The sequence below is a fragment of the Tinamus guttatus genome, unplaced genomic scaffold, assembly GCF_059628265.1.
Source record: "Tinamus guttatus ecotype Peru unplaced genomic scaffold, ASM5962826v1 Tinamus_guttatus_pri_ptg000307l, whole genome shotgun sequence".
In the NCBI taxonomy this organism is placed as follows: Eukaryota; Metazoa; Chordata; class Aves; order Tinamiformes; family Tinamidae; genus Tinamus; species Tinamus guttatus.
Window position 1 is genome coordinate 1,386,489 of NW_028288841.1, and position 26,894 is coordinate 1,413,382.

General features: G+C 47.3%; 2 protein-coding genes across 7 annotated transcripts in view; one reads left to right on the forward strand and one right to left on the reverse strand.

Annotated features, from left to right (window-relative positions):
- Positions 1-2,312, forward strand: part of SLC6A6 (solute carrier family 6 member 6) — a 48,018-nt gene extending 45,706 nt beyond the window's left edge. For all 6 annotated transcript variants that reach the window (XM_088528218.1, XM_010225513.2, XM_088528217.1 and 3 more), the window contains 2 exons: positions 139-309; positions 1,771-2,312. In XM_088528218.1, coding sequence (XP_088384344.1) covers positions 139-309; positions 1,771-1,911 — 312 coding nt within the window. In that variant the 3' untranslated portion in view covers positions 1,912-2,312. The remainder of the gene's footprint in view (positions 1-138; positions 310-1,770) is intronic.
- Positions 2,313-10,415: 8,103 nt separating this feature from the next.
- The window catches only part of GRIP2 (glutamate receptor interacting protein 2), a 215,470-nt gene continuing 198,991 nt past the window's right edge, over positions 10,416-26,894 (reverse strand). Inside the window, exons 18-24 of the mRNA XM_088528210.1 lie at positions 26,327-26,466; positions 24,049-24,225; positions 21,186-21,339; positions 18,213-18,333; positions 14,341-14,577; positions 12,944-13,090; positions 10,416-10,574 (exon numbers count right to left, since the gene is read on the reverse strand). Of these exons, the coding sequence (XP_088384336.1) occupies positions 10,416-10,574; positions 12,944-13,090; positions 14,341-14,577; positions 18,213-18,333; positions 21,186-21,339; positions 24,049-24,225; positions 26,327-26,466 (1,135 nt within the window). The remainder of the gene's footprint in view (positions 10,575-12,943; positions 13,091-14,340; positions 14,578-18,212; positions 18,334-21,185; positions 21,340-24,048; positions 24,226-26,326; positions 26,467-26,894) is intronic.

Below are 26,894 nucleotides of genomic sequence, written 5' to 3' on the forward strand. Positions count from 1 at the left end.
CTGGTTTAAGATATGTTTTGTGTCTGTCAGCTCTGCCTTTCAATGTCTGGCTTCCTTAGGGCCAGCGATAACACTAGAGCTCAGCATTATTTCAGCATATTTTGAGCCTCCCTTTGTTTTCCCTTCTTTTTCACACAGGGGTGCTTTATCTTTTCTTTGGCCAAGTACAAACCGCTGACCTACAACAAGGTCTACACATACCCAGACTGGGCAATCGGCCTGGGCTGGGTTCTTGCCCTTTCCTCCATGATCTGCATCCCTATGGTGATGGTCATCCGCATCATACAGTCAGATGGGTCACTCATTGAGGTAAGAACCACCCGAAGGAGCCTACTTATGGGGCAGAGACTGGTTTGGATGTGGGACAGCAAATTCAGGTCTGAGTCAGGGTGATGGGGGATTCTCTTTGCATTAGGCTTCTTCTCTGGGTGATTTGCTTTAACAGACACTTGGAAAAGAGAGGTCCCATGTTTAGGCAAAGTAGCCCTCACCTCTCCTTATTTTAAAGAGAATGGGGTGCTTATAGGGTATATGGGGCCACACCATGCTACCTTTCCTCATCAGCTCAATAAGTTAGACCATGACTTGACCAGGCATCTCGCTTTTCTGTACAGCTGTCCGTATGGAGAAAGGGAGCTTTAACTTGCTCCGTTTTATACAAAATAAATGCAGCAGTTGGAGAACTGGCACTTGGTCCAGGTAGGGCAAAGTTGGATAGATCTCTACTAGAACGAATGCAAATAAGACTGTTAAAGATCACCTGTCCTTTTGGCAAACAGTAGAAGCAGAACAAATGCAAAGCCTTCTGTCCCCAAACAAACACCAGATGATTCTACTTGCCTTCCGCATCTGCAGTTTTCAGCTTGGCAAATTGTTGCCTTCATGTGCAGACAAGCACTCAAAGACTGTGTGGTTCACAAGCCTGGCCTTCATTCTAGGGTCTGAACAGAAGTCAAGTCCCAGTGCCAATGTGCCTCACTGCTTAGCTTTTCTAATGGATCAAATCAAAAGACTGGATCCAGGTTCCCCTTAGCTTTGGAAAATTTGGTTCAGATTCAGACTTGACAGTGCAGATTTGTTCAGGTTCAGATTTTTATGCAATCTCTTGCCTTTCACATTTCAGCACTGGTTCTCCTGATCTGTTTTTCTTAAAGCAGAAAGTTTTAGAGGTTGTGCAAGTATTAAACTTAGCACTTCTCATCTGAGGTTTCAGTTTAGTTTTGTTTTCCTCTAGTGAGTTGGTCTGAAATGCAGAGAGGATATTGTTGGAGGAGAAAGTGGGATAGTTTGGGTTAGGAAAAAAAAAAAAAAAAAAAAAGAAGAAAATGAAAAAGGAACATTTCCTGGAGCACAAATACTTGAATTTGTTTTCCTCTAAGTGTTAATAGTCTTTTTCAGCCACAGGCAGAACATTTTCTTGAGTGTTTATTTTCCTCATCTATTGAGAGACAAGTCTAAAAGTAGCCAAAACACTCCACAAAAAACATGTTCGGAAAGGGAAGAGAGTAAACACTGGTCAGATGCCATTTCGTTCGTCCTTTGTGAACAGAGATGTAGGAGAGAAGTTGCCACTTGGCCAAGAACCGCTGGGCTGAAAGGCAGGGTTGTTTCTGAATGAGGCAGAGCAGCTCGAGGAGCAGCTGCAGCCCAGCAAATCCAGCGCCCCGCGCGTGTCCTCGGCTCTCCCCGGCCTCCAGCCTCGAGGCAGGATCAGTGCAGAGGTGACAACTGGGTTTTGCCTCCTCACCTGGGCTTTCTCTCTCCTTCCAGAGGATAAAAGCGGTGGCTGCCCCCAAGGAAGTGAATCGGTGGTCCAAAGACACGGAGAGCGGCACTCCCTTCTGCCCCAATGGGACGTCGAATGGCGGATTGATCAAGCCAACTCATATCATTGTGGAAACCATGATGTGAGCTCTCTCTGTGAGAGGATAAACCTGCTTTAACTGCCGTTTACTAACCATAGATTCTCATAGGACCAGGTTTACAGAGCTTTATATTTGCACTAGGATTTATTTTTATTTCTCACAGAGAAAGTTATTTTTTGTGTGTGTTTTTTTTTTTTAATATTTTGTAAGGTAATCACAGCAGATGTCTCTCTGTAGAGGGAGAGCTTTCATATCAGACTAGACATATTACAGGAATTTACTATTATTGGTTTTTTTAAATATATATATCTTTATCTCTAAATATTATACACCTTACCACTTGAATTGATTGTCTTGCCAGCAATATATTCAAGTTTCAGAAAGCAATTTCAGGTGCTGGTATGGTTGGGAGCAGGGTAACCTACAGAACACACAGAAGAAGCTCTGTTGAGAGATTGAGGAAAAAAAAGATCCTGTTTCTAGAGAATTTTCAAAGGTGTAGTATTTCCACCCTCTGGTTCAGTTGTGGTAAAGGACAGGCTTCGGGGTCCCATTGGGAAAAGGGTACAGTTGTATTTCCATAGTTTTACATATGTTTTACATAGTCCCTTAAAAAAAACATAGAGCTGGAGCAGCTGGAGCAGAAAGACTGAGAAGGAGGCGGAGAAGTTGGGTGTCAAAAGGCTTGCACCCATCCAAGAGAAGGAGTTTAGGAAGGCGTTTGCTGGATTTGGAATGGTTCACTTTTTTTTTTTCATTTTTTTTACTTAGGTGACATGCCTGCTGTTTGTGCATGAGTAAGGAGGTTGAGGAGCTGCTCCTTAGTTTGCAACATGGCGTCCTTAGCTGAGGTATCGCTGGTGTAAACTTGAATTCTGCAAAAAGAGACGGGCAGGCTGCTCCTGCGGCAGCGCGGGTGAAAAGCAGCACTGTGTTCCTGGTGCTGCAAACATTTGCTTTGTCTTTGGTTTGCTTGTTAATTATTGGACTTCAGTTTTCGGGGAAAAAAAAAGAAAATCTCTTACGGACTCTGACTGTTCAAAGGTGAACACGAACCAGATCATTCCTGACAGTAGGAGCAAAGCCACTCACCCAGGCTCACCGTAACTCGTATTTGTAACAACACATCATTAATAATAACAGTCATGAAAATAATAAGTCAGCAAACAGATGCTTTTCATCTGTGTGTCTCAAAAATACTCTACCTAGGACAGTAACCCGAATTTGCTTTATTTATTTGTTTGGGTGTTTTGGTTGGGGAACATAAGGACTAAGTACCCTGTCCCGTGTTACTAAGAAGTAAGAGTGGATCTGGACACAGGTTGCCCAGTCTCCTCACTTGTCTTGGGCCAGACTGATCATTTTGGGTTGGCAGAAAGGGTCAATATATTTCTGAGGCCTATGCCTAGGCCTTACAAGAAGAAATAGAGCTTAAGGGCTTTTGAAGCAAAGGAAACACAGAACATTCAAAGACCTTTTTTATTCGCTCACAAAGAGCAGCATACTGTTGAGGTTAGCCTAAGGAATAACCACTACAAGGACTGTGGAAAAGGAAGTGCAGAAAGCTGAAGTGAGTAGCTAATGCCATGGGGATCTCCTCCCTGAAGACTGTCCGAAGGATGGACAAGCCTCCCCTCTTCTTTTTTCTTTTTTTTTTTTTTTTTTTTTTTTGTTAATAAACCTAAGCAAGCTGTGCTGGGAGCAGGTTCTCTGGAGAAACTGCCTTTCCTCGTGGGCATTGTATTTGAGGGAGCTTTTTTTCCTTCTTATGATACCACAGTTAGGCCAGCCAAAGGTATATAGAGGGAATGCTTCATCAAAGCAGGGTTTGTATCTGCTTATTTTACTGTCAGCTTAGGCTGTCGGGACAGGCTTTGTCATTTAAACAGGAACATATCCAGTTCTTAACATTCCTATGCAGTAGTTTTATTTTTCTTTAATGCCTCGTGGACTAACTGGCCACAGCAGCACAACTACTTGTCGATTAACTTGTTGGTATTACTGTAAAAGAGAAGGGATGATTTAAAACAAAAAGAGATGGACCAAAGCAAAGCAAAGAAAACCCCACGGTAGCTGCATCTACACTTCTTTGTTCCTTTTTTTTTTTTTCCTAATTTGAACTTGTACATGGCTTTTAATCAAATGGCTGAGTTGTAGAAACAAATCAGCTGCTGCTGTTTTGCTGTTGTTTTCTGGTTTTTGTGTTGTAAGAGTTACAAATTAAACTTTTCCACGGCTGGAGATGGCTAATACTATATTTTACCTGCTGGGCCAGTGGCAATAGCCGTCCCAAGGCCTGGAGGAGCTCACTGGAGAAAATCGGGGTTTTTTTAGTTAAAAACAAGGAAAAAAACCCTGTAACTGTCAAAGGCCCAGAAGTGGAATGGAAGGTAACTCGTGGTGGGCTTGGACTCGGGCTCTCGTTGTGGAGTTACAAACAGTGCCCGCAGCAAACAGGCCCCCTTCCCTGGTTAAGGTCGAGTAGCAGGTTAGGCATCGAAATAAATGGTTTGAGGAGTGCAGGTGAAACACTGATGCTCGATATTTTGTTTGTTTGTGTTGATACGACTGCATTTGAGATTTGTTTGCACATTAGTTTCATGCTGTATAGCTGAGACAAACTTTAGCTTTTAGGGGGGGAATAAACGGTTTGGCTACGTGAAGAAGGTCCCTGGTGAGCCAGGGAGCTGGAGCGTTGCGCTGCGAACCAGAGGGCTAATACTACACCTTGGAAAGAGACCCGAGAGCCAACCCGACCCCAGCCCCAGCGCGGGGTGAACTGTGCCATTGAAATCAGCCGCTTCCATGTACCGAGGGAATCGCCTTGCACTTATGCAACAACCCCGCCGCGGCGGGCGCTGTGCGGCCGGCCCGGCCCACGGACAGCAAAAACTCACTGTTTCGGGCAAATAGGGCCCCTCTCCCTTCCCCTCCAAAAAACGAAAGATTCTTTTTGTTATCTCTGGGTTTTGAGTTCCAATGAGCACATTCACCTTTTTACAGTTCTGGTTTTTTTCTAACACTTCTTCTCAGATTTCTGATATTTTTTTCTTGGTGATAAATTTGCATTTCAACATGATCCGCTGCCAAATTCATTAAAAAGTAATTTTTAAAACATGTCTGTATTTTCTACCTATTTATGATTGCAAATACAACTGATTTTTCCTAATTTACTTGTTTAAAGTATTGTGACCTATTTTACCTGTTTTATGTAAATGAGGAACTCGATATTAAAATATCATGACTAGTCATAGATGAACTGCTTTGGATCCAGGGAAAAATGAGTTTAGCTTTTGACATGAACTCTTCAGAACCGAATCACTGAGTTTCAAACCAGAATAAAACAAAACCGTGCCACACTTTCTCATCTTTCATGCACCTTCGTATTCACAGACACTTCTGAGCTTGGAAACGGCAGGTTTTCAGCAGTATTTATTTCCAATTCAGCTGAAATCAGGAGTTATTAGACATGGCAAATTGATCCCACATAATTCTCAGTCCTGTTCCTTATCTTTCTCAGCTTTCCAAACGTTTTTTCAGTTCACCTGTCACTAGTTATGATCTCACTGAATGGGCATCTATTGTAAGAGACTTTACCAGTAGTCTGTATTTCGGTATTTAAGCAGTATGATTTCATAAATAGAACTGTTTTTTATTGTCGTTGTTATTGTTCTCATTCTCCTTTTTAGCTGTAGTTTTCCTTTTCATCTGGTCCAAAACAGATCCGCACTTAGAAAAGTCCTCTTTAAAATGTGGGACCCCAGGGCCGCGCTGTCCTTGCGTTCGAGGAGACGCCCCGAAGGCCGCGCGGCTGCTCCGGAGCGGGGCCTGCGGCAGAGGGACCGCGGAGCGGCCGCGGGGGCAGCAGCAAAATGGATTTTTCCTGCTGCTCTTGGGGAGAGGAGCAGGAACCTGGTTGCCCCCTGCTTAGTGGGACAGGAACAGCCTTTAGCAAAGCCTTTTTCTGTCCCCGTGAGGACAGCGCGGCGGCCGGGGCAGCCTCCTCTCACTGCAGATGCTGCCGGCTCCGCGGTCGAGCTGCAGCCACGTAGACGTTTCCCCTGGCCGGGCCGTTCCCTGGGCTCCTCCCGGGCGCCTTTTCCTTGCGAAGGAGCCTGGCAGGGTTGGGGAGGTCGTGTCACGCTCCAGGCTCCCGCCTGCTCCTACCCACGGCCGAGTTCCACCCGCGGGAGAAGGATTTGGACATTGGAATAACTGATTCTTCGCTTCCACGGCCTGTGGTCGCTGCGGGATCGCAGACGGAGGCGTAGTGTATATAAGGTGTTAAATAAGCTGTGTATTGAATGGAGTGGACAAGTTAGCTCAGCAGTTCACGTATGCTTGGAAGAAAGATGCCCCCCACAACATACCCAGGAGATTCAATGCAAGTTGCTCACTTAATTTTCAGTAAAAAGTAAATCTGTGCTTAAGTAGAATAGTATGTGAAGTCTTCTCCCCATCCACACACACGCAAGTAGGGATGTTGCTTCTGGTCCTGGCTATGACTTGAAGTTTTGCTGGTCTAGCCAGGATGTGGATTGAGAAAGTTTGGGCATTTCTGACCTGCAAAGAGCCTACGTGCTGGGGAGCCCCAACTACCTGGTCTAAGTCAGCTGTGCAGGGAGAGGGATGCAAAAACCACTGGCTGCTTCCACTGCTGCACTGAGGGAGCCAGGGCCAAAGCCCTGGGGGTAGATTTGTAATCAAGGATGACCTGAAGAACGAAATAGAAGGGTTCGATCGAGGCCTTCGTGTAGCTGGCTACAAAACAAGCTTTAATATGAGCAAACGGGGCCTCTCAGCGCCCGTGCTGTGGTCACACACCCACCCACCCACACCCCACCGACATCAATGGGCAATAGAAGCTGACAGGAAAATTTGCCCAAGGAAGACTCCCCATGTAACCCCCGCGAGGCATCGCTGGACATTGCCATGTCCACCCGTCCCGCCATGGGTCATTGCTCGTTCCAGAATAAATCAGTTCATGGACAACAGTGCCCTGATTAAAAAAAGAGCAACAACAAAAAAAAATTTGGAGTTGTTTGTTTCTGGCCTGACCACCTTGCCCTGCAGCGCAGCTGTGTGTTCTTGCCGCTGCTGCTTGGCTGTCATTGGAAATAATCAGAAAACTTGTGAGAAGTAAAATAACAAAAATCACCAAAAAGGCCCCAGTGTTAGCAGCAAGGAAGGGAGAGCGCCCAGAGGTGCTTCCTCAGCACAGCCTGGGCAAAGCTGGTGCCCGACTTGAGAAAATCGGAAAAGTGGGGAGGGAGGGAGGAAAAACAAAAGAAAAATGAAGAAACTCAGTAAAGCCAAAGAGCAGCGTGTGTGTGTGGGGGCAGGCTTCACTCCTGTAGCGTGGTACATGTCCGCATGATTCATAGTGTTCCTAAATCTCTTTTATCTGCTTCTGCATTGGAGCTGTTGAAAAGTTTATTTTTAATTATTGTTATTACTATTCAATATATACGGGGGAAAAAAAAATGAGAACAGTGGCAAAACTGTGTTGAGAGGCTTTAAAAAAAAAAAAAGCCAAAAAAAAGAAAAAAAAAAAAAAACCCACCCGAGGGGGCAAGTTGAGTGCGACATCTCTCAGCATTGCAGCATCCCAATACTGTTCTGAAGTGCTCGGTGTTCAATAGGATGTTGTTTCTCTCCAGTTTAATGTTGTGGTTGTTAACCTGATCCATTTCCAGGGACTTCGTGTTAGACGAGGTGGTCCATCCTGTTTGATGTTTTTTGCCTAAAAAAAAAAATTTTTTTTTTTTTTTTTTAAACTTAAATTCTTAGTAACTGTGACTACAGTAACGTGATGAGTAGCACATGAGACAAGGAGGCTCCTTCAGCGACGTCCTTCTTAAAACCATCATCTAAACTTTTTAAGAAATTAAAAAAAAGAAAAAAAAATTAAAACTATTTTTAAAACTTTTTGTGTGCGTGTGTGTTCCAAAAAGGAATATTTGTATTTGAAACCAATCCTGGAGTGTAATTTAATCCTAAAACCCTAGCCTTTGTGTATATGGTAAATGTTTGTATTTTGCAGTTCCTGTTTTGCTTTTTAGATAAATAAAATGTATATGGATATTTTTAAGTCATCATTGCTTTTTTTAGATGAGTTTGTAATCACCTTGTAACAGAAAATAAAACTTTCCTTTTTAAACCAGATGTGCTGCCAAGTGATTCTGTTAGCCCATTGAGTCACTAGACTCTAATTTTAGACTTATGTACTGTGTTTGATGCAAAATTTTCTGTACAAACACACACCTGCGTGTGTGTATATAAAAAAGAAGGGGATTATTTATAGGTATATGTGTATACATGTATGTAAGTATGTATATATAAGTATATACACACATATATAAGTAAACATATCGTACACACACACACACATGTGTGTGCTATATAAGTATGTGCATACACGCACACACATCCCTGATACCTACACACGTTGGAGCAGGTTCCTGCGTTACCTTAGGCCGCTGTCAGCAGCCCCGGGTGCTCAGTGGTGCAAATGCAGCCCAGAGCTCCAAGAGGGGAGGAAATGTTATTTATTTCCCATTTATGTCCCTGGTTTCTGCCCAGAACCGAAGGACTTTGTGGGGTCGGGGGGAGCTCGCAGTTTCTGCTGGCTGAGTGGGGCTTTGCTGCGGCTTTGCCATCCTGCCGGAGGAGCCAGCGCTGCCAAGCCTGGGCTGGCCAGGTCACAACCAGCATAGCTGCCAATTCCAGTGGGGACCGGATGAGTAAATAAATAATAACTAACTAAATAAGTGCAAGCAGCAGGAGATGCTGCAAAACGGCTCGGGGCCGCAGCAGGGCGGCGGTGGCGGGGAGCCCGCACGCGGCCTCTCGAACCTTTGGCCCGGACGCGCTGCCCCGTCCCGGCGCCCCGCGCCAGCCCTCGTGCCGCCCCAGCGTCTCGGCCGGCTCCAGCAGCGCCGGTGCCACCGCACCGGCAGCCCCGGTGGGCAGCGGCGCCCCGGGCGGGCGATGGCAGATAAGGGCTGCTAACGGCAGCGACCGGCCGGGCCGCAGCAGGAGCGATGCCCCCGCAAGCGGCTGCGGTTCCCGCCAGGCCGGCGGATGCAAAAACCAGCGCTGCCCCCAGCAAAGCCGCCCGCCCTCCTCCCCGGCATCAGCCCAGGGCAAAGCCGACCTCAAAGCAGGTTCCAACAGGGCCGGGAGCAGAGCACGGCCTCCCCGGCCTCCTTAGCAGCAAGGGACGCACGAAGGGGAAGAAAGGCTTTTCATCTGCTTTTATTTAATTAAAAAAAAAAAAGGCAAAGTCGTTGCAATCCCATTTAAATACAGAGATTTACAAATAGGTCCAAAACAGGACTAAAATATGCTTTGAAATGCTGTACTTTTAAATATTGTGCTTTCATAGATACATAAGAAAATTAGCATAGAAAAATACTTTACAAGGAATACACTCTAGTATATGGATAAAAATACACATTTAAGTAATGCATTTCATCTTCATATCATTCAAAATGCATAGGAAGGGATACAAGGACCACATTTTTCTTTCTTTTCTCTTTTTTCTTTTTTTTTTGTTTTTAAAGTCTTTAATAAAAGTCTTCATTAAAAACCTACAAGAAGCCCCTAGGAGCTTCCGCTGCTCAGAATATTGCATATAAAAACACTTTTGGCCGCACTGTCAATGCTCCACAGTATCGATTATGGCACGTTATCTAGTAGTGGCAGCAATGGTATGGAGTATTGCATACTTGGAGAGGACATGGCTACAACGACAAGGAGCTGGAGCGGGGCTGGACACCAGGGACACCCCGACAGGGAAGCTAGGGAGGACGGACAGGGCCGCGGAGCGGCTCGAGGGGCCGGAGGGACCAGGAGCCCGTGCGGGACCCGCGAGGGCGGCAGGGACACGCGGCCATGCGCAGGCCTTGCTGCGACACACAAGGGCCTCGGAATCGCAGTAAAGTGCTAACGGGGAAGGCGGAGCGGGCGGCCGTGCCGGCCTCGGGGAGGCCTCGCGGGGACGCAGCCCGAGGAGGGACACGAGGAAGAGGCGAGCGCGGCCACGGGCCCAAACAGATCTGCTCCGCGCGGAGCCCGGACCCGCCGCGCTGCTCCCGGAGCCGATGGCCCCTTCCTGCCGGGGCCAGGGCTGCCGGGCGGCCCCTGCGGTCGCCCCTTTTGAGCGCGGCCTGTGCCCCGGCCCCGGCGGCCGGGCCTGCGGAATCCCTCCTGCCGGGAGCGCCAAGGGCCGTCCGTGCGGCCTGGCTACGCGGGAGGAACCGAGCCGATGAAGACAGCAGTAATAGCACCATGTGTGTTTGCAGGACGGACCGCCAGGGCTGGGCGTCTCTGCGGCCCTGCCGAGCCCGGGCTGGCCCGGAGGATGCCCCGTGCTCCGCCATGGGCTCCGCGCGGCCCCTCGGAGCGGTGCAGGGTGCTCCTCGAGGCGCTCGCTCCCCGGCAGGTTTGGGTACACACAGCGTTTACAAATACCAGTGCAAAACAGGACAAGATCCCCCCAAAGCGCAGCGGCTCGTCGGGAGCCCCTTGGCGGGGCGCTCCGCGCGCTCACAGGGTCTGCACGCTCGCCTGGGCCTCAGCGCGGCGCGCGCCGGCCGCCTGCGCCAAGGGGTTGCGGCTGATCACCAGGTCCAGCTTATCTCCAGCCTCCGAAATCAGCGGCACGGCCAGGCAGCAGTCAAGGTCTCTGGTGCGGACGCGATTTACCTGCCGGGAGGGATTCAGGAGGTGCCAGGGGGAGGAACAACAAAAACACCAGGTTTGTTAGTCGGAAAACGTCACGGCGGGCGCTAAACCCGCACCTGCGAAATGCGCGACGCGGCCGGGGCGCCCCCAGCTCCGGCTTTGCAAGGGGTCCCCAACCTGGGCACCTCCTCTGCTTAGCAAAGAAACAACATGGAAAAAGGTCTGGATCGGGCATAAACCTTGACCCTGGGTGTGTAGGGCAGCACTCAAACTATTAAACCCTGCAGGGCTCAAATGCTGGGCTCCAGGTCAAACCTGCATGAGAAAGGTTGCAATTTTCTATGATTTTTTTTTTTTTGCCCTTACGGCTTTTGTTGGCCTTAAATTTGTGATGCGGAGTGCTCGACACCCAGCGCACGCAGCTCACACCATCCATTGGGCCAGCAGCAGCCTTTAAGGGGCAGCCGTGTGGGCTACAGGCTGTAAATGGGAATTACTTTGACCAGATTCCTTCTCTCTTCTCCCCATTTACAGCCTTCTTTTTGGAGGAGTCTGGGTGTGTGTTCACATGAACACTGCAGAGGCTACAAATCCTCTCTGCAGCAGCCTGCGGTGCAAGAGCTTTTCCCTGCTGTCTCTTGCAGAGGTTCCAGCACGTTTCAAGGCCAGGTCACTGCACCAGCCTCCCCAGCTCCCACATTGCCTGGGCTTGGTGCCATGGAGCCCCGGGACAGAGGGGGCTGGCAAGCAGCAAGGGGAGGGGAAGCAGGGAAGGGAGAAAGGAATTTCCCACCCACCTTCACACATAAGCCCTGGGGCCAGACTTTGCTTCCTTTGCCGGGTAAGGGATGGATGAGTCCATGCAATATTTGCACCCAAAACCCTTCCCCAGGCTCAGCGCCCGGCCACGGAGCTGGGCTCTGACGCAGTTGAGCTGGTCCCACTACCAGCTCCTAACAGAGGTGACTAATGACAACTTCCAGCTCCACAAGGAGAGCCAAGACACGAGCTTGCTCCACGCCGGGCAGGCAGCTCCAGCGCAGAGGTCCCATTGGCGCAATGTCCCGTTTGGCTAATCCATCTGGCCGAGGGGCACAAGGTCTGTGGGCAGAGACGTGGGGCTTCGTTAGCCTTCAGGTCTGGAGCTTCCTTGCGGACAGAGCGTCGTGCCCGGAATTAGCAGCGTCCTCAGCAGAGCATCCCTGGGTCTGCAAAGCCCTCGCCAACGCGGTGGCAGCCGCCGTGTCCTCCCGTCGGTGCCGGTCGCGGGGACGCGGGGGCTCTCCGAAGGCTCCGCTCCGTTTAGGATTTCAGGCACACCTCCCAAAGCACTTGGCACTCGCCAAGAGCGACACATCCAACATTCAACAGAAAGGCAGCCCAGAGCCTAATTAGCTTCTTGTTCATTCTTGCACCATCTTTTATTTGAAGCCGAGAAGGAATAATTGTATAGCAGCCAACTGGCTAGAGACCATAACAAGCTTAAACAAGGTTTCCCACAGCGCTGCCAGTTCTCCAGTTACCTGATGTACATCATATATTGGCCCTCATCCTAGTGCCAACAACCCCCGCCTAGAAATTAGTGACACTAAACATCTTTCTGAGTGTTTCCAAATATGGTCACAATATCTGCATTTCCAAATGGGGGCTGTTTTTCCATTGGATTGCACTTTCTCAGTTGCTACTTGAGCTGCCCCAAAGATAAAATACTTGTTTTTCATCCCCATAAGGTTCCTCTCCAATCTCCAAAACTTATCCTGCTCCTATGCCCCTTCTGGTGTTCAGATATGCCCAAGTTTTATTTACTACGGACTGCTTTTGACCAGAGTTTGTATTCAGTTTCTGCCTCAGTCATTTCAGATCAACTATCTTTCGAAGAACAATATCCATGAAAAACACTTTGCTTGAAGGATGTTTCCTAGAAAACTCTTTGAGTTGTCAAAAGGCATGCAAAGAACTTCATGAACACCACTTAACTCCACAGCGGGCTAGATAAGAACAAATATTGGTCAACACGGTCTGGTTCAACCAAAAAATCACTCTCCTAAATAACAGGAAAATGGACTTGGAGCAAGGCGGAAAGCAACAAAGCTTTTTGTTTGCCTATTTTTAAGCTGCTACAGCTCAAAAGGAGCAGGACTGGGACAGGCTCTGTATGGAAATGTTCCTTGGAATAGCTGTAGTCTAGAGTTCAAACCACTTTCGCTATGTAGTGATTTCTTATTATCAAACAGGTCTCATTCAGAGCATGGTGGCTAGATGCTCACCTAGTTGGCTAACTATTACCTGTCATTAAAGTTAGTTGCCAGGGATGGTTCTCACTTCTCTCTTCCTCTCAGCCACTCATTCACTCCGTCCCAGCCTCCAGAACTGCATTTTGCATTTATTACCTGAAGGACTCTGTCATATGGCTTGAGGCCACACTGATCTGCCGGTCCATCCGGACGGACCATATTTACATAGACACCTTTTTCTAACAGGCCATCTGACACACTGAATCCAAAGTCTTCACTCTCTGGGTCTTTGTGGAGCGTCATCTAGAGGGACAGAACCAGAGAAGACAATTTTTAATACAGGAGAGGCAAGAGGACACATAGAGGGTTGATGGCCACAGGTGCTGTGTGTGGTACAACTTTGGCTGCGCATCCCGTGCACATGCCAGACTGGCACATGAAAAGATAGTGTGCTCATAGGGTATTTTCAGTGTAGTCTGTTGAACAGGCAGACATGTCACACAACCAGAATATCTAAACTGCTCCATTTTATTCAACAGTTCTCTTCTGAAACTTCCTATCAGTAAGTGTTGACTAACCAAGCATTGACTAACAAAAACTGGATAACTTCATCCCTCTTCCCCTGAAAGCCAGCAGACACAGATACAGTTACATTTTGGCCTCATCTAAGGGTAAGATGCACTGCCAGAAGCATATCTTGCCATGGGGAGGCAGATGGAACTGCTTCCCAATCAGCACTGTATTCCCATCCCTGACCTTCCCAGGGCTGGGGGTGCATCTCTACTGCTGAGGCTCCGGTGCTTTTGGCTGGAAAGCCTCACACCTAGACAGTCTTTCAGGAGGACAGTGCCCAGAGTGACATACAGCAGCAACACAGCAGCCTGCCTGCCCTAAATCCCATTTCCATTGGTGCTGGCCAGTGGGAAGAGCTTGCACCCTATAACATGCTTAATTACGCACTTCTCCTTCAGGTATGAAGCTATTTTTAAGGACCTATATACCATTCTCTGAAGCACAAGATTGAATAAAACATGAAGGAGTTGTTTTCCCAGCTACCATAACTGCAAGTTTATTTTCTAAAGTCACAGCAGGAAAGAAAAAAATCAATCCAATTCTTTGAAGCAAGAAAACCTCAAGATAAGGGGCCCAGTAAATGGTGCACACTACTAGTAAAGGGCCCAAAGGTCTCCATGGGGATATACGTTGCCCTTTCTCACATCTATCTGTAAAACCAATTAAAGAACTACACTATACAGAGATCTGGAAATCTCATCTAACAAAGGCAACTCAAACATAGGTTTGAACTAGGTTCATGTTGTAGGTTTGAACTACCATGAGCACGACAGCGAGGAATGCCACGACTATGTTCTGAAGACAGGTCCTTTGCCGTTAATCTGACTCTCTGGGAAACCTTTCCTGTAGATCTTGGTTGGGGCCAAGCAATACTTTGGCAAAGAATGAAGAAGGTTTTTCACAGGATTGCAAAATACCCAACACCTTTTCCCATCAAGGTACACTGGGCCACTGCCAGATCAACCCTCTGCAATACAAACCTTGTGAAACTCAAGAGGGGTAGGGGCCATGATTTCCTGTATCTCCTTCTCAATCTTCTTCATGTCCAGATTCCTCTCGTTCTTTTTGGCGGGGGAGCTGCTGCTCTCGTTCTGTCCCTCATCACAGCTGGAGTTTGCTTTCCTCAGCGGGCTCAGGCCCGACTGGCTGACAGAGTCCATGAGCAGCTTGCTGCCCTCCAGGCCCAGGTTGTGCACGCTCCCCGTCATGATGGATGCCTGTGGGACAAGGGCACAGAGTCACTCTGCGGAGCTAGGCAAGGGCTCGGGCAGCAAGAAGAGATGGATCTCATGGCAACAAAGAAAGCATAGGTGGCAATGGGCAGGACTTGTCTGGGGCAGGAGCCTCTCGACTCCTTCAAGAGGACATGGAGAGCGATGAACATCCTGATGCCGCAGTGCTCCCCAGAGGAACTGGGGTCTTCCCAGCCTACCTGTCTGGACTGCCGCTCGCCATCAGTGTTGCACTCTGCTGGCAATGACCCAGACAAGTCTCTGCTGAGGGCAATTCAGCAGGAAAATTAGGATTTTATCTGTCAGTAAGTGGAAGTCTTCACTGAGCAAAACCAAGCTAAAAATATGAAATTAAGTAGCTTTTTGAGCCTGGTCATCCTTGACAGCATCCATTGTAAGATGTCCATAAGTAGATTCCACTCTATATGACAACACTTTCCGTTAATGAGATTACATTGATCAAAGCTAATGAAGGAGTCAGGAATCCAACCCGTGGAACCCCGACCACCTTCAGGTCATCAAGTCCATTTAAACTGCATAAGGAAAACCATCGTTTCAAAGTTCAGGCTCTGAAAGTCTGCAGGCCCATTCAAAGTCAAAAGGTAGGAGAAAGAAAAGTAGGGAGCAGATAGCATTAGATTAGCTCTGCTCAATGTGGCAAGTCAAAGCGCAATTGTTACTGTGCACAGAGGAAATATTAACTGATTAAATCTCTAATCAAGGCCCTTCAGCTCTTTGCTTCCGGCTGAAACAAAGGAACATAAAGCCAATTCGTGCGGCAATATGAAAATGCCAGCACTAGCCATGTTATCCTGGGGACAGATAAAAACCTCTTAGTTTTACAAGTTTCCTAGCTTTTCAGGGCTTCATACAAAAATCATTTAATCAGCTTGAGCCTGGGCAGAGCTCAAATATGGGCCACACGCTGGAAGGATGTCGAGTTACCAAATACTTCAAGAGCAGATTAACAAACAGAGGGGTACAAGGCATATTTGTTCATGACCTCAGGCAGCCTTGAAATCCCCCAGGACACTGTGCTGCACAAAAACAAGTGCCCTGGAGAACGCCAAGGTCTATGTTGGCCATGCCACGGTCCCACCTCACAAAGGGCAGATCTAACATCTTGCTAATGCTACAGCATTCAGCTCCTTCACTGTCTTTAATGTGTTTAATCTCACAGGATTACTAACAATTTGCTAGGTGCTTTGAGCTCAGTGTAATCAGCACTCCAGAAAGGGCTGCTCCAGGGTCTTCCAGCCTCTGGTCACCCCATGTTCTTTTGGCCCATATCTTACTTTTACTAAAACTAAGAAGCTAGAGTCTGTCTCTAACCCAAGCCTTGTGGACTGGGGGTGACTGCAGGAGTATGAAATACACAGTACAGAGAAGGGCTTCAAAACCTGTCTTGGCAGAGGTGAGACTTGCCCTGAGCTGCTTGGGCATCCACATTGTCAGACCCCGATGTTCAAAGGGCACAGGTCAGGCATCTCACGAGCACAGGACTCCTGATATTCAGCTAAATTCTGTCGTTTCAGAGCTTGAAGGGGCCAGTTTTCAAACAATCTGAGACTGCTCTGAAATCATGGGAATGCAGGACCTGGAGCTCAGGAACCTTCGGTATAGAGAGAGTCCTAATGAGCGTCACTCCTCACACACCATCTTGTAGAGGATGACTACATGGACAGGGAGAAAGAAACTAGTGGTACTTGGGTTTGATAAAAGGGGAGTTGAAATTCATTAAAATTCTGTTACAAACATAGCAATTTCCCTTCTGTCCCCAGAACATTCTAAAACGTTCTAGAAATGTGCCAAAAGCATCAAATCCCAGAAGGAGCTCTGCTTTTTTCTAAAATTTCTTTCCATTTGTTAAAACCTTACAGCTGCCAAAGCTCCAAAGCCTTAAAAGAGCATGACTCAAAAGCCCATGTATTCCTGCATCACAAATTCTTGCTAAAGAAAAAAGGAAAAAAAAAAGAATTAGCAGAAAGATATTTTTCTTTATCTTGGCATTTCTCAGTAGCCAAACAAGCCCTCTCTTTTACACCAAGATGACACCCATTACATACAAGAGAACCTACTATGCATGATTTTGAAGTTTTTGGGTTTTTTTTTTTTTGAGTTCAGAAAGTGCGTGTGTGTGCATGTATATGCATGTGTATGTGTATGCCTTCTTAGCAAAATTAAGTTCAGAAGTTTATGCAGTTGCCTTTCTAAAAATACATGAAGGTTCAGGATATCAAGAATTGATCAAAGGAAGAAGTTGTGCTGCTTCTTTTTCAAGTCAGCCTTCTTAAATAGTTAAGATAATAAGGACACTGCGTTTCGTGCTTCAACACAATAAATTTCATTTTGACTTCCTCCCCTACTTAAAATTGCTAAAGTTCAAGGAAGAAAGAACAATTATTAAGTTCCTGATCATCAAGATTTTCACAGACAGACCAAAGCAGTGCTACCCTTTTCCACCTCTTTCTCTCTGAGGATTTCAAAGTAGGCAATTGCTTATGAAAGCCTGGGAGAAGTGAGGGCAGAACAGGGGGAGATGATGGAGATCACCTTGTGCATGGCTTGGGGTTGAAGAGCACATGAGCCTGAAGTGCCCAGCAACACCATCTCCAACACCAACCTTGCATATGAGGCACCAGTCAAGGGAGCTACGTTGGCCACTGGCCACGTTTTTGGGGTGCTGGACACATGCCCCAGCCTTCCCCGATCTTCCCAGGAGGAAGGGGGAAGAGAGGAGCTCCCCAGGCCCTGTTCCTCCGCCTGCATCGCAAGCCATGGGCTGAGTCCATCCCCGAGGACTCGTGCAGCCGTGTCCCGCTGCCAGCCACGTTGCCTCGCCAAGTCGCAGCGGGGATCCCGGTGCAGAGATCCTGCTCGGTCGGCGCAGGTTTGTTCCTGCTGCTCAGCAGTCCCGAGGGACACCTTTATTTGCATCCCATGGCTTAGAATTCCAGGCTCCCCATCCTATAACCGGACACAATAACATGACCTCCAGAGCATTTTGGATAAAGAAAAGAGAAAGTGGATTGCGAAGAGAGGAAACACCTTTATTTCTGCAGGAAGCAATTACTTTCTCAGATTTTTCCATGGGGAAGGCTGGCTGTAAAGCTTCCAATTACCCATGTCACTAAAACGCTATCCGGTGGTGTGACAGCTGAATGCAAGACACATGTCGAGCCTGTCTATATTTGAAGTAAGCCAAAGCTTCAATCCCAATGGATTTTTGGGGCCCATTTTGCTTGGCCTCTAAGTGCTTCTGACAATCAGTATCTCTTTGCAGGCAGAGGGTTTACCAGTGGCGAGGGGAGCTTTGCCAACAGCCACATGAAGATTGCTGGCCAGAAGCAGAGATTGTGAAAAGGAGTGTGGAGTTACCGGTGAGTAATGCACGTAATTCACTGCCTGATGGAAAAAGCGCATGTAGGCAACTGTCTAATGAGACATGGTTATCCATTAGCACAAACACTTAAATAGATTAAACTCCAGGGTAACTCAACCTCCTCTACACACCACTGGCAGCACAGGGATGCCACGGTTAATTAACAGATATGGGGAAACAGTTGAGCATTTATGGCAAGAACAAAACAGAACAGCAGCAAACGTGGAAAATGATTTACCTCAATCTCCCTCAAAAGCTCAGACTGGCCGCATGTTTCCAAATCCTCCAAAGCTTCTCCAAAAACACGCCAAAAACTATCCTCGTGAGTGGTCTCAAGGCCGTTTTGGCGGTTGGGGTATCTGTTGTAACGTAGGAACCAAACATTGTCAGCACTCTTCTGCAGCAGGGTGAAAGCCGCGAGGCTACAGCAAGTGTCTCACCAGTAAAAGCAGAGACTTGAAGAGTCTTCATATACAAAAGCAAACAATATGAACTTTCAGACAAGAGTCCGAATACGAGACCTCCATGCATTTACTAACGGGGCAAGAGTCCTTCAAAGGAAGAATTTAGTTGGTGTAGTAATGTCAAAGTTCAAAGGGTAAATTAAAAAGTGCCTGTAGGAAGATTGTAGGTTTAGGAAGACGTTTTGGTGAAATAGAGAAGTGAAAGAAAAAAGGATGCGTTATGGGTAAACCAGGAGCCTCAGAGACTGTTAGTACAAAGGCGGATGGGATAGAGCTCAGATCTGAGACACAGAACACCTGAGAAGAGAGAGAAAAACACAGAGGGTAACAGACATGGTGAGAAAATGATAAATACATTAGGTCTCTATGAGAGTAAATAATGCAAAGATGTATATAAAAATGATTGCCCTGGGCTGGACAAGTCAATGCACACTAAGCCAGCAATACCGACAGTGTCAGCGTATAACCCATACAAACCGAGTTGCATTTTCTTTGGGCTGTGATGGCCAGTGAAGTGAGATGTTACATTCAGTAGGTCTCTTTTTTGCTACAAAACAGTCATTGCACTTACAGCCGTGTAAAGATTGTCACCAGGCCTGTCTACAACAGAGAATAAGGACAGAGATAACCTCTCTTGAACTTGTACAAACACATTAATGTGAACACCGGGAGCGTCTCGCCGGGGAGTCAGCCATTTCCCACCCTGGTAGCTTTAGTTTCTCTGTCTCTGAACACAAAGCCAGGCTCATTTCTCAGTTTTCTAAAGGAAATAGCAACTAAACACTGCAGTCCTCTGAAGGGACCAGAGGAGTACATGCCAGCATTGCTCAGATGTGCTTATTGCACAGCCGGCTCTGTGCAAACCTCTGAGCACTTGGTCTAGCAGGGGCTCTCCAAGGAAGTTCTCTGCAGCATTAAACCAAGTCATGAAAAACCCATCCAATGTGTCACGGGGAGTGCCTGGGGCACAGTCACATTAGAGTAGCCCTCATGCATCTCCTACACGTCTTAGTAGTAGCTGCATGTACAAAGCTCCAGCTCTGCAACATCTGGAGCACCTCACGTGGCTTATGGCAGGTCGTTAACATTGCAGATGGGGGGATGCATTCACCCGAGCCACTTAACTGAGCTGAAACATTTTACTTGAGTCTAAAAAAGTTTGAATTCAGTTAAATACATAATAACACCTTGGGCTATCTGTATAGCTCTTTTTCTCCAGATCTCTCTTAAAGTTGGCCCTGATTTGGTGCAGCCTTCAGCATGTGCTTTGTTTTTCATATGCTGGTTTAAATGGGAGTTCTTGGTGGGCATAAATTCAAACGCACACACTTCACCTCTTCTTTGGATCATGGCCTCACAGCCTGGTCTGCAAAGACAGGTATTTGGCATGGCTTATTGTATTTTAAATCCTCTCATCAGAATCAACTTTCAAAGGAAGAGCAGCCTTTACCCCAGGCAGAAAGCCCAAAAAATACCCAGCAAGACTTTACAAAAACAAACCAATCCCCCCCGCCCCAAAAGGGACTTTTGAGTCTCTCCCCTTACTCATTTCCTTCCTCAGCTCTCAGGTTTCCAAAAAGGCAAACCTTCCTTCCAGTTAAGGGCTTCTTGCCTCTCAGATCAGTAATATAACAAACATGTCCAGGATTCGGATGAATCAGTACAGGCTGTCACACCACTAAGTCAGCAGGTTTTTCCAGGCTAAAAAGCAGCTGGCACTGGATGGATTTTGTTTTTCTCTCTAATAAAAGGGTTCAGTGGCACGAACCATTTCACTTGCACTTTGACTTAAGGGTTCAGAGCCCTCCTTAGGGACACACCGGGGCTTCAAGAGCTCAAATCTGCTAACTTCAGCGCTCAGCAGCCTCCCTGGGAGGGCTGCTCAAGATCAATGTCCTTTGCGAGGCCAGTCCGTGCTGAGAGGCAAAACAAGAACAAACTATCAGCTGCTGCCAGCCTTCCTGCCAGTTTGATCATCTTTAAATAGGTGGAAATGGCCATGAGATGTTCTAAGGGGTTTGTTTGGACAAACAAAAATTAAAAAAAAACTGACAGTAACAACACGACACACAAAACTATGGGGACTCTGGAGAAAGTCGAGGATAGGGTTCGTTACAAAGCAAGGATGCCTTTCCCTCATGCTCAGTGAGGGACCTGCCTGGCCTGGAGAGGAAGAATGAACTGGCAGAATTTTCACCCCAAGCCAAGGGCAGCTGCAGCCCCTTCGCATGCACACGCTGGTGGAGCAGTGGGTTGACGCGGCCACAATTTTAGATCAGACACACAACAACCACCATACTGGTCCACCAAGAGCTTTGCTTGGCCTTTTTGGTTTTTTGGTTGTAGAGTTGCTGTGAAGCTGCATCTAAAAGTGTCTGGCTCACACAAGGAGGGACAGTCCTGTCTGTACTTGTGTGTTACACCTGAACTATCAATACACTTAGGCTTTTACATGGCAGCAGCACGAGAGCCTGTGGTCCCCACGGCTGAGCCCGAACCAGCTCCAGCCATGGGGTGGCCGGGGCACAGGCCACAGCAACACCTGGGCAGCCTGGCTAGGGGAGCTGGTCCCATCCCAGGTTCCCTCCTCACCCCTGCAGGATGCCAAGCCCGGGAAACCACTGCCCTACTCACTGCAGACTGATCTGCTCCATCACCGTTCGGGTCCCCTTCATCCCCATAACGTCACCAGCAACGTTCACACTGCTGTGCCCGCCCTGCTCTCTGCTCCTCCAGCCCCTCCATACCTGGTGGGCTTGTCCCAGTCATCTTCACTGAAACTGCCATCCACGTAGGGGTAGCTTTTCCTGGGATCCCCTGGAGGGGTGCTGTTCTTCTGCCTGCTGTGTCTCCACTCGTGGGGGTGAAGGGCTATACCAGCAGCCTGGGGCACGTATGCACCTAGGGAAGGCAAGCCGGGGGGAAGAAAAAGGAAAACCACCGGTTAGAAAAGGCAGACAGAACAAACCACACTGACCCAGAAGGGTCTCCTTCCCCAAATCCCAAGTCTGAGGCCATTTGGATCACACATTGCCAGTCTTTCAAAAGGAAACCAAAAAGCTATTCCTTCCACCTCTGCTTGTTTTGACCACCTCAGCGTTTCAGGAGCTTGTCTTACAGCGTCCCCTTGCTCCCCTTTTCGGTAGTTTTGTGATAGGGATCTGTGTGATCCTGGAATTATTTGCATCCATAAATACAGGTCTTACATCTTATCTTCCACCTCTGACCTTAGCTGCTCCTGTTTCCACCCTAAAGCAGAAACAGAAATTGTACTATTGCAGCAGCCACCTTCGGATACAGTGAATCTTTTCTAGGGTAAAAGAAAGATGCAGCCAAACCTTCCTCAAGCCAAACCCACTTGAAAAACTTTCTAGGAAATATCTTGATTCCCAATAGTCCTTTGGACTTAACAGGCACTGTGGAAAAACTGTAGTATATAGGAGGACAACAGCATAGAAGTCACATCTGAGGGTATCTAGAGGTAGCCATTGGCTTCTCTGGGACTGGTGGCAGCAACAGGGACTGTCATGGTCAAGAGCCAGCCCTGATCCTGAGAACTGCCAGCCAAGTCCCTGTGGTTGGCACAGACCTCCCCACAGCCCACTGCCTTCCGGATCCGCTGGTGCAGGTATGGAAAATAGCTTCAGTGTCATGCACGTGCAAGGCAGGGAGTAGAGGGAAAAACTCTGCTTGCTTGAAAAAAAATGGGAGTCTCATCTGTATTGGATTCGATAGAAGACTAATATGAATCGTTAGGGTGAAATCAGACAAGTTTCAGTCTGTCCTCAGGTCCTGCAAGCTGCAGCAGGTATTAGTCCCAGGACACAAATCTAATGCTACTGCAAGTCACAAAATCTCCAGGTCTCCTGAGGAGCTGCCTGGACAGACACCTCCCTAAACAAATACTCATCAGTAATGCAAGTATCATGTACAGTGGCAATAAATCTTCTGAGTGCCCTGCTCTTGTTCTTCTGCCTGTTCAAAATTTCAGAGAAACCCTCATAGCCTTTCCAAGAAACATCCTGCACTTCCATTACACCCTGTGCCAAGCAAACAGGAAGAGGCAATGAAGAAACACGTAATTAAAGGAGACTTGACCTCCCAGACAGCTAAGAGCACTGGAAATACCCAAGACAGTGCCAGTATTTTCTTTGAAAATGCCAAGGCCTGTTATTTCTCTTAGCTGAGTGTTTCCTCTCCGTGTTTTTAAAGGTTAGACTGCTCTGGAGAGCCCCAGAAAAACTCCTGCCAACACTTTACAACCGGCAGGAGCATTAGCTGCTCGCTGCGTCAGGAGAACAAGGCTCCTGCGTGTAGGAAGGGCCCTGCAGTGGGTAGGAAGCAGATTTGCCATGAGTGCCCCTTGGGGAACCCACGGGTACGTAGCGGGGCGCCATGGATTTAACCTCCTCCTTCCAGTCCTGCCTCCACAAGCATCTCTCTGGGAGAGCTGCTGCTGAATCCTCGGGATTCAGAGCCACCTGGTGGCATGTTCCCACCAGAGCCTCTCAGCACCCTCTCCCAAGCCCTTCCCGGCGTTGCTTCCCGCAGCATAAAGCTGGGAATGAAGCTAGGAAGCACAAGGGTGATGTGCCTGATCCATTGCTCCCTATCTGGAGAGTCAACGCCAACCTCTGCGTTTCCCACAAGCTCTTCCTGCATCCTGCCTGTCCTGCCCGGCAGAGCTCGCCCTTCCTCACCCATGTCCCCCCAAAATTCCTCTTTCCAGCCAGCAGCAGCAACACACAGTGCAGCAAAGTGCAATTACCAGGAAAGACGAGAAAGGCCCCAAAGCAAAGCTGCCCTCTATGGATATTGGACAACTTGGCATCAGTTCCTCTCCGCAGAGCTCTGCGTTCAATTACTTGCTCTCCATTTACCAGTGAAAGCAATCACTTTGCTAAACCCAGTGTCTAACTTGTGCTACCATTCAATTAGATGAAGAAAGACGGCAGCATTTTGAAGGCCACGGTCTCTCCTTAACGAAGCCTCTACTTTCATTTGCATTAATGAATTAAGACTTCACCAGAAAATTAAGTAAGATGGAAGCGCTGTGAAGCGACACGCCAGCACGGTGCCTTGTTTCTAAGTCAGAATGCACCAAGGCACGAGCTCTGCTCAGCAAAGTGAGGGTGTTGTGTAGTATTAGTTGTTTCTTGTAGTATTATCTCAATTATTTTGTTAAATGAGTACTTCTAGTCAAAAGAAATTCTTGTTGAACATTTTAAAACATCCAGAAGAAGATTAATACATCCCACACAATTTCTTTGGAAATGAAAAGTGAGCTATGGACCAAATATTTTGTAAGACAAACGGAGGGCAAGTATTTCTTCTGATTACATGAATTATAAAGTGCTGTCAATGGTTTTAAAAATGCTGTGAACAGCATGATGCCACATATGGAGGAACACACTGATAAAAATATAAATCAGACACATCAACACAGAGCACCACACGAATGCATTTTAGAAGGCCATCTCCTTGTTGGAGCCAAGGAGCCATGCAAGTGCAGGCAGATCACAATCAAACAGATCCTCCAAGGAGGTCAGAAGTCTCTGCCTGTCTTCACACAGGCTCAGAGATGTCTAATGAAGGAGGACACTGGCTTACCTTGGCTTCCGTAGCTGGCATCGAGACCTGAGCCATCCCAGGACTCCATAGCACTGTCCACACTAGGAATTGTGGTAGAGTAAATCTCAGACAGCTTGCTAGTTTTCTGGGAGTCTGTCAGTTCATCTTCTGGGTCACTCACTTCATTTATGCTCCCGGATTTCTTGGGGTAGGGCTCTGAAACCACAACACACTGCTTTACCAGGCATGAAGAGCAAGCAAGGGAAGGCTTCACATGAGAGCCAACACAAGTCTTCCAAAGAACCTCTTTAGCTCTGCAAATGTAACTGAGGAAGCTCTGGGCATTATGGTAAAATGCATTTCCTACAGTACTCTTACCTCACACCAGACTGGAAAACTGCCCTAGAGAATCTCTCGCTGAGTAGCGAGGCAGCGCAGGCCCTCCTCACCTCTTGGGTGACTCAGATGAGAAGTGCGTTCAGCCAAGGAGCTTCTGGCACGATCGGCCTTTGGGGACAGCACCCGAACCACGTCAGCAGCACCGAGTCTGAGTGCTGGCTATGGACTTCATACTAGCAAAAGTTTCAGTGACATCCCCATGACAATGCAAACTAGTCCCAAACTAATTAACACATTAATTCAGGGCAAACTATCACCTCTCCAAGAGTCTCCTATGCAGCCTCAAGAAAACAGTAGTGTTCCTAGGCCTGATACTCTGAGACTGGATTTCCTCTGATTAGTGATTGGAAAATGAAGGCTGAACTTGGATGATGAAGCTCAGTCCTTCTCTTACATTATTTTACTAACAATAGGCCATGATTACCATTGTATCAAAGTCCTTTTCAAGCAAAAGCTACACAAGGAAGGTTTCTCAACACAAGCATATCTTTGTACTGGATATTTTAAAGCTCTCAAAGCTTAAATATGCTTTTAGCTACCCACACGTTGGATCTCCCATCCTGGACCTTTGACTGTCTGAGTATTAGCTGAAATAAAGAGTCCTCTGAAGACTGCATTTGTCAACAAGGATTATTTTACTAATCAAAGGTCAATGTCCTGAAAGATCGTGTTTACAGTTGAAAGAACTGTACACCTTGAAATTGAATTGAGAATAATTAACACAATATTACCTTGAAATTTCAAGTACACATGATTCATTCTTAAAAGGATTAACGAGACTCCAACTGCCACTTGCATGTCAATTATTTCACTGAATGACTGAGATGCTGCTAAGTGTCAGCAGGGAAAAATGATTATTTCATATTGAGAACAAAAAAAGCTTTGCTTCAGGGAACAGGACTGGGATTTCTTGAAGAGGGATCAATTCCTCAGTTCTGCTTCTACTTTGCTAAGTCACTGTGCCCTGGCTAACTTTATTTCTAAAATATCTGCAATGCCACAGATTTGTAAAGTGCTTTGAGCTTTACAGATCAGAATTGCAACACAAGAGAGCAATGCCCCTTCTCCAGATGCAGGACAGAAGTCCCACCATAGGCCAAGTGGGCTAGGAAGAGCTTTATCATCTGATGCCATCCAGTTCCTCCCGCATCGTAGCCACTGCTTGGGTAGGTCAAGCCAGATCCAGAGGCTGCTCAAGCCTCAAGCATGGCACAGAAAAAGATAGAGAACACTGGCTATGAGGAGACACAGAAATGAAGGCCAAGCTCACTATTCACCTTCTGAAATAGAAGAAAAAGCACATTTGGCTGTGACTTTGCAGAGGCGGTTTGGGGATAAATGTTTATATTTCCCCTGGTTTCTCCCATTCTCCCTCCCTTTCCCCAGGGAAGCGGTCTGCGGTTCTGGATCAGCTCCTGCTCCTTTGGTACCACATCAGGTGGGACAGCTTCGAAGCTGCAGGGAGCGTGGCAGGGAAAGGGGAAGGAGGATTCCAGAGCCATCGTAGGTTGCTTTGAAAGATGATCTCAGGAGCATAAAATATTCATTGCCAATTGCTTTCAAAAGTTTAGATAAGGTCACTTTTCATTTTTCAGTGGATTTCCCTTCTCATTCAAAATTTTCTTGCCCATTTGGGGGTTTTGTAATTACAACATCCACAGCTCTTCTACTTTTAAAAGCAGATTTCTTTACTTTTTTCAGCTTTGTCTCAGAAATCCAAAAAATGCCCTTCTTTTCGCACTGTCCCCAGCCTCTCCTCCCTGCCCCAACCATGCTGCCTTGTCTCACCTGCCACCGACAGCCAGGTTCCCACACACCGATGCACACGGGGAACCCTACAGCACTACCTACTTCATCGCCTGGGTCCTGGGTGGGGTAGACTTGTGTCCTCCCACCCCAGCCAGGCTCCTGAACTCACTTTCAGTCTGTTTCTTGATCTTCAGCGTTACCGTCTCTCCTGCCATTTGGAGTAGGTGAATTGCTTCACTCAGCGGCTTGCCCTTGAGGCTCACGTTATTAATAGCTAATATCCGGTCACCGACATGGATGGCTCCAGTTCTAGAGAGGAAAGATGTTGTTAGAAACGTAGCAAGGCAATCTGCCCTAGCGAGACAGGCCATTAAGTTCTTGCTTCAAGCAATAGCAAATTAACTCTCAGTACTTTAAAATAGAATTGAGACTCATGACTCGCTTTCGTCTTGGCACTGTCTTCCAGTGATTCCCTTATTCACCATCACTAGCAGGAATCTGTTTTTCCCCCAGTCTTTCAATAGTGTACAGGCATATACATATATGTGTGAACACAGGCACACCTTGGCTCCTAGGACCTTTGCAGACTGGGACTTTAGACCAACCTTCATTTAGTTTAAATTCATACCCCTTCAGCACCAAAGGGGCTTATACAACAAGCTTTCCCAGTGTGTGATGTCCAGAGATCTTCTTCACATGAGGAAGCTGAAGGGCATGTTTCATACTGATGGAAAGAA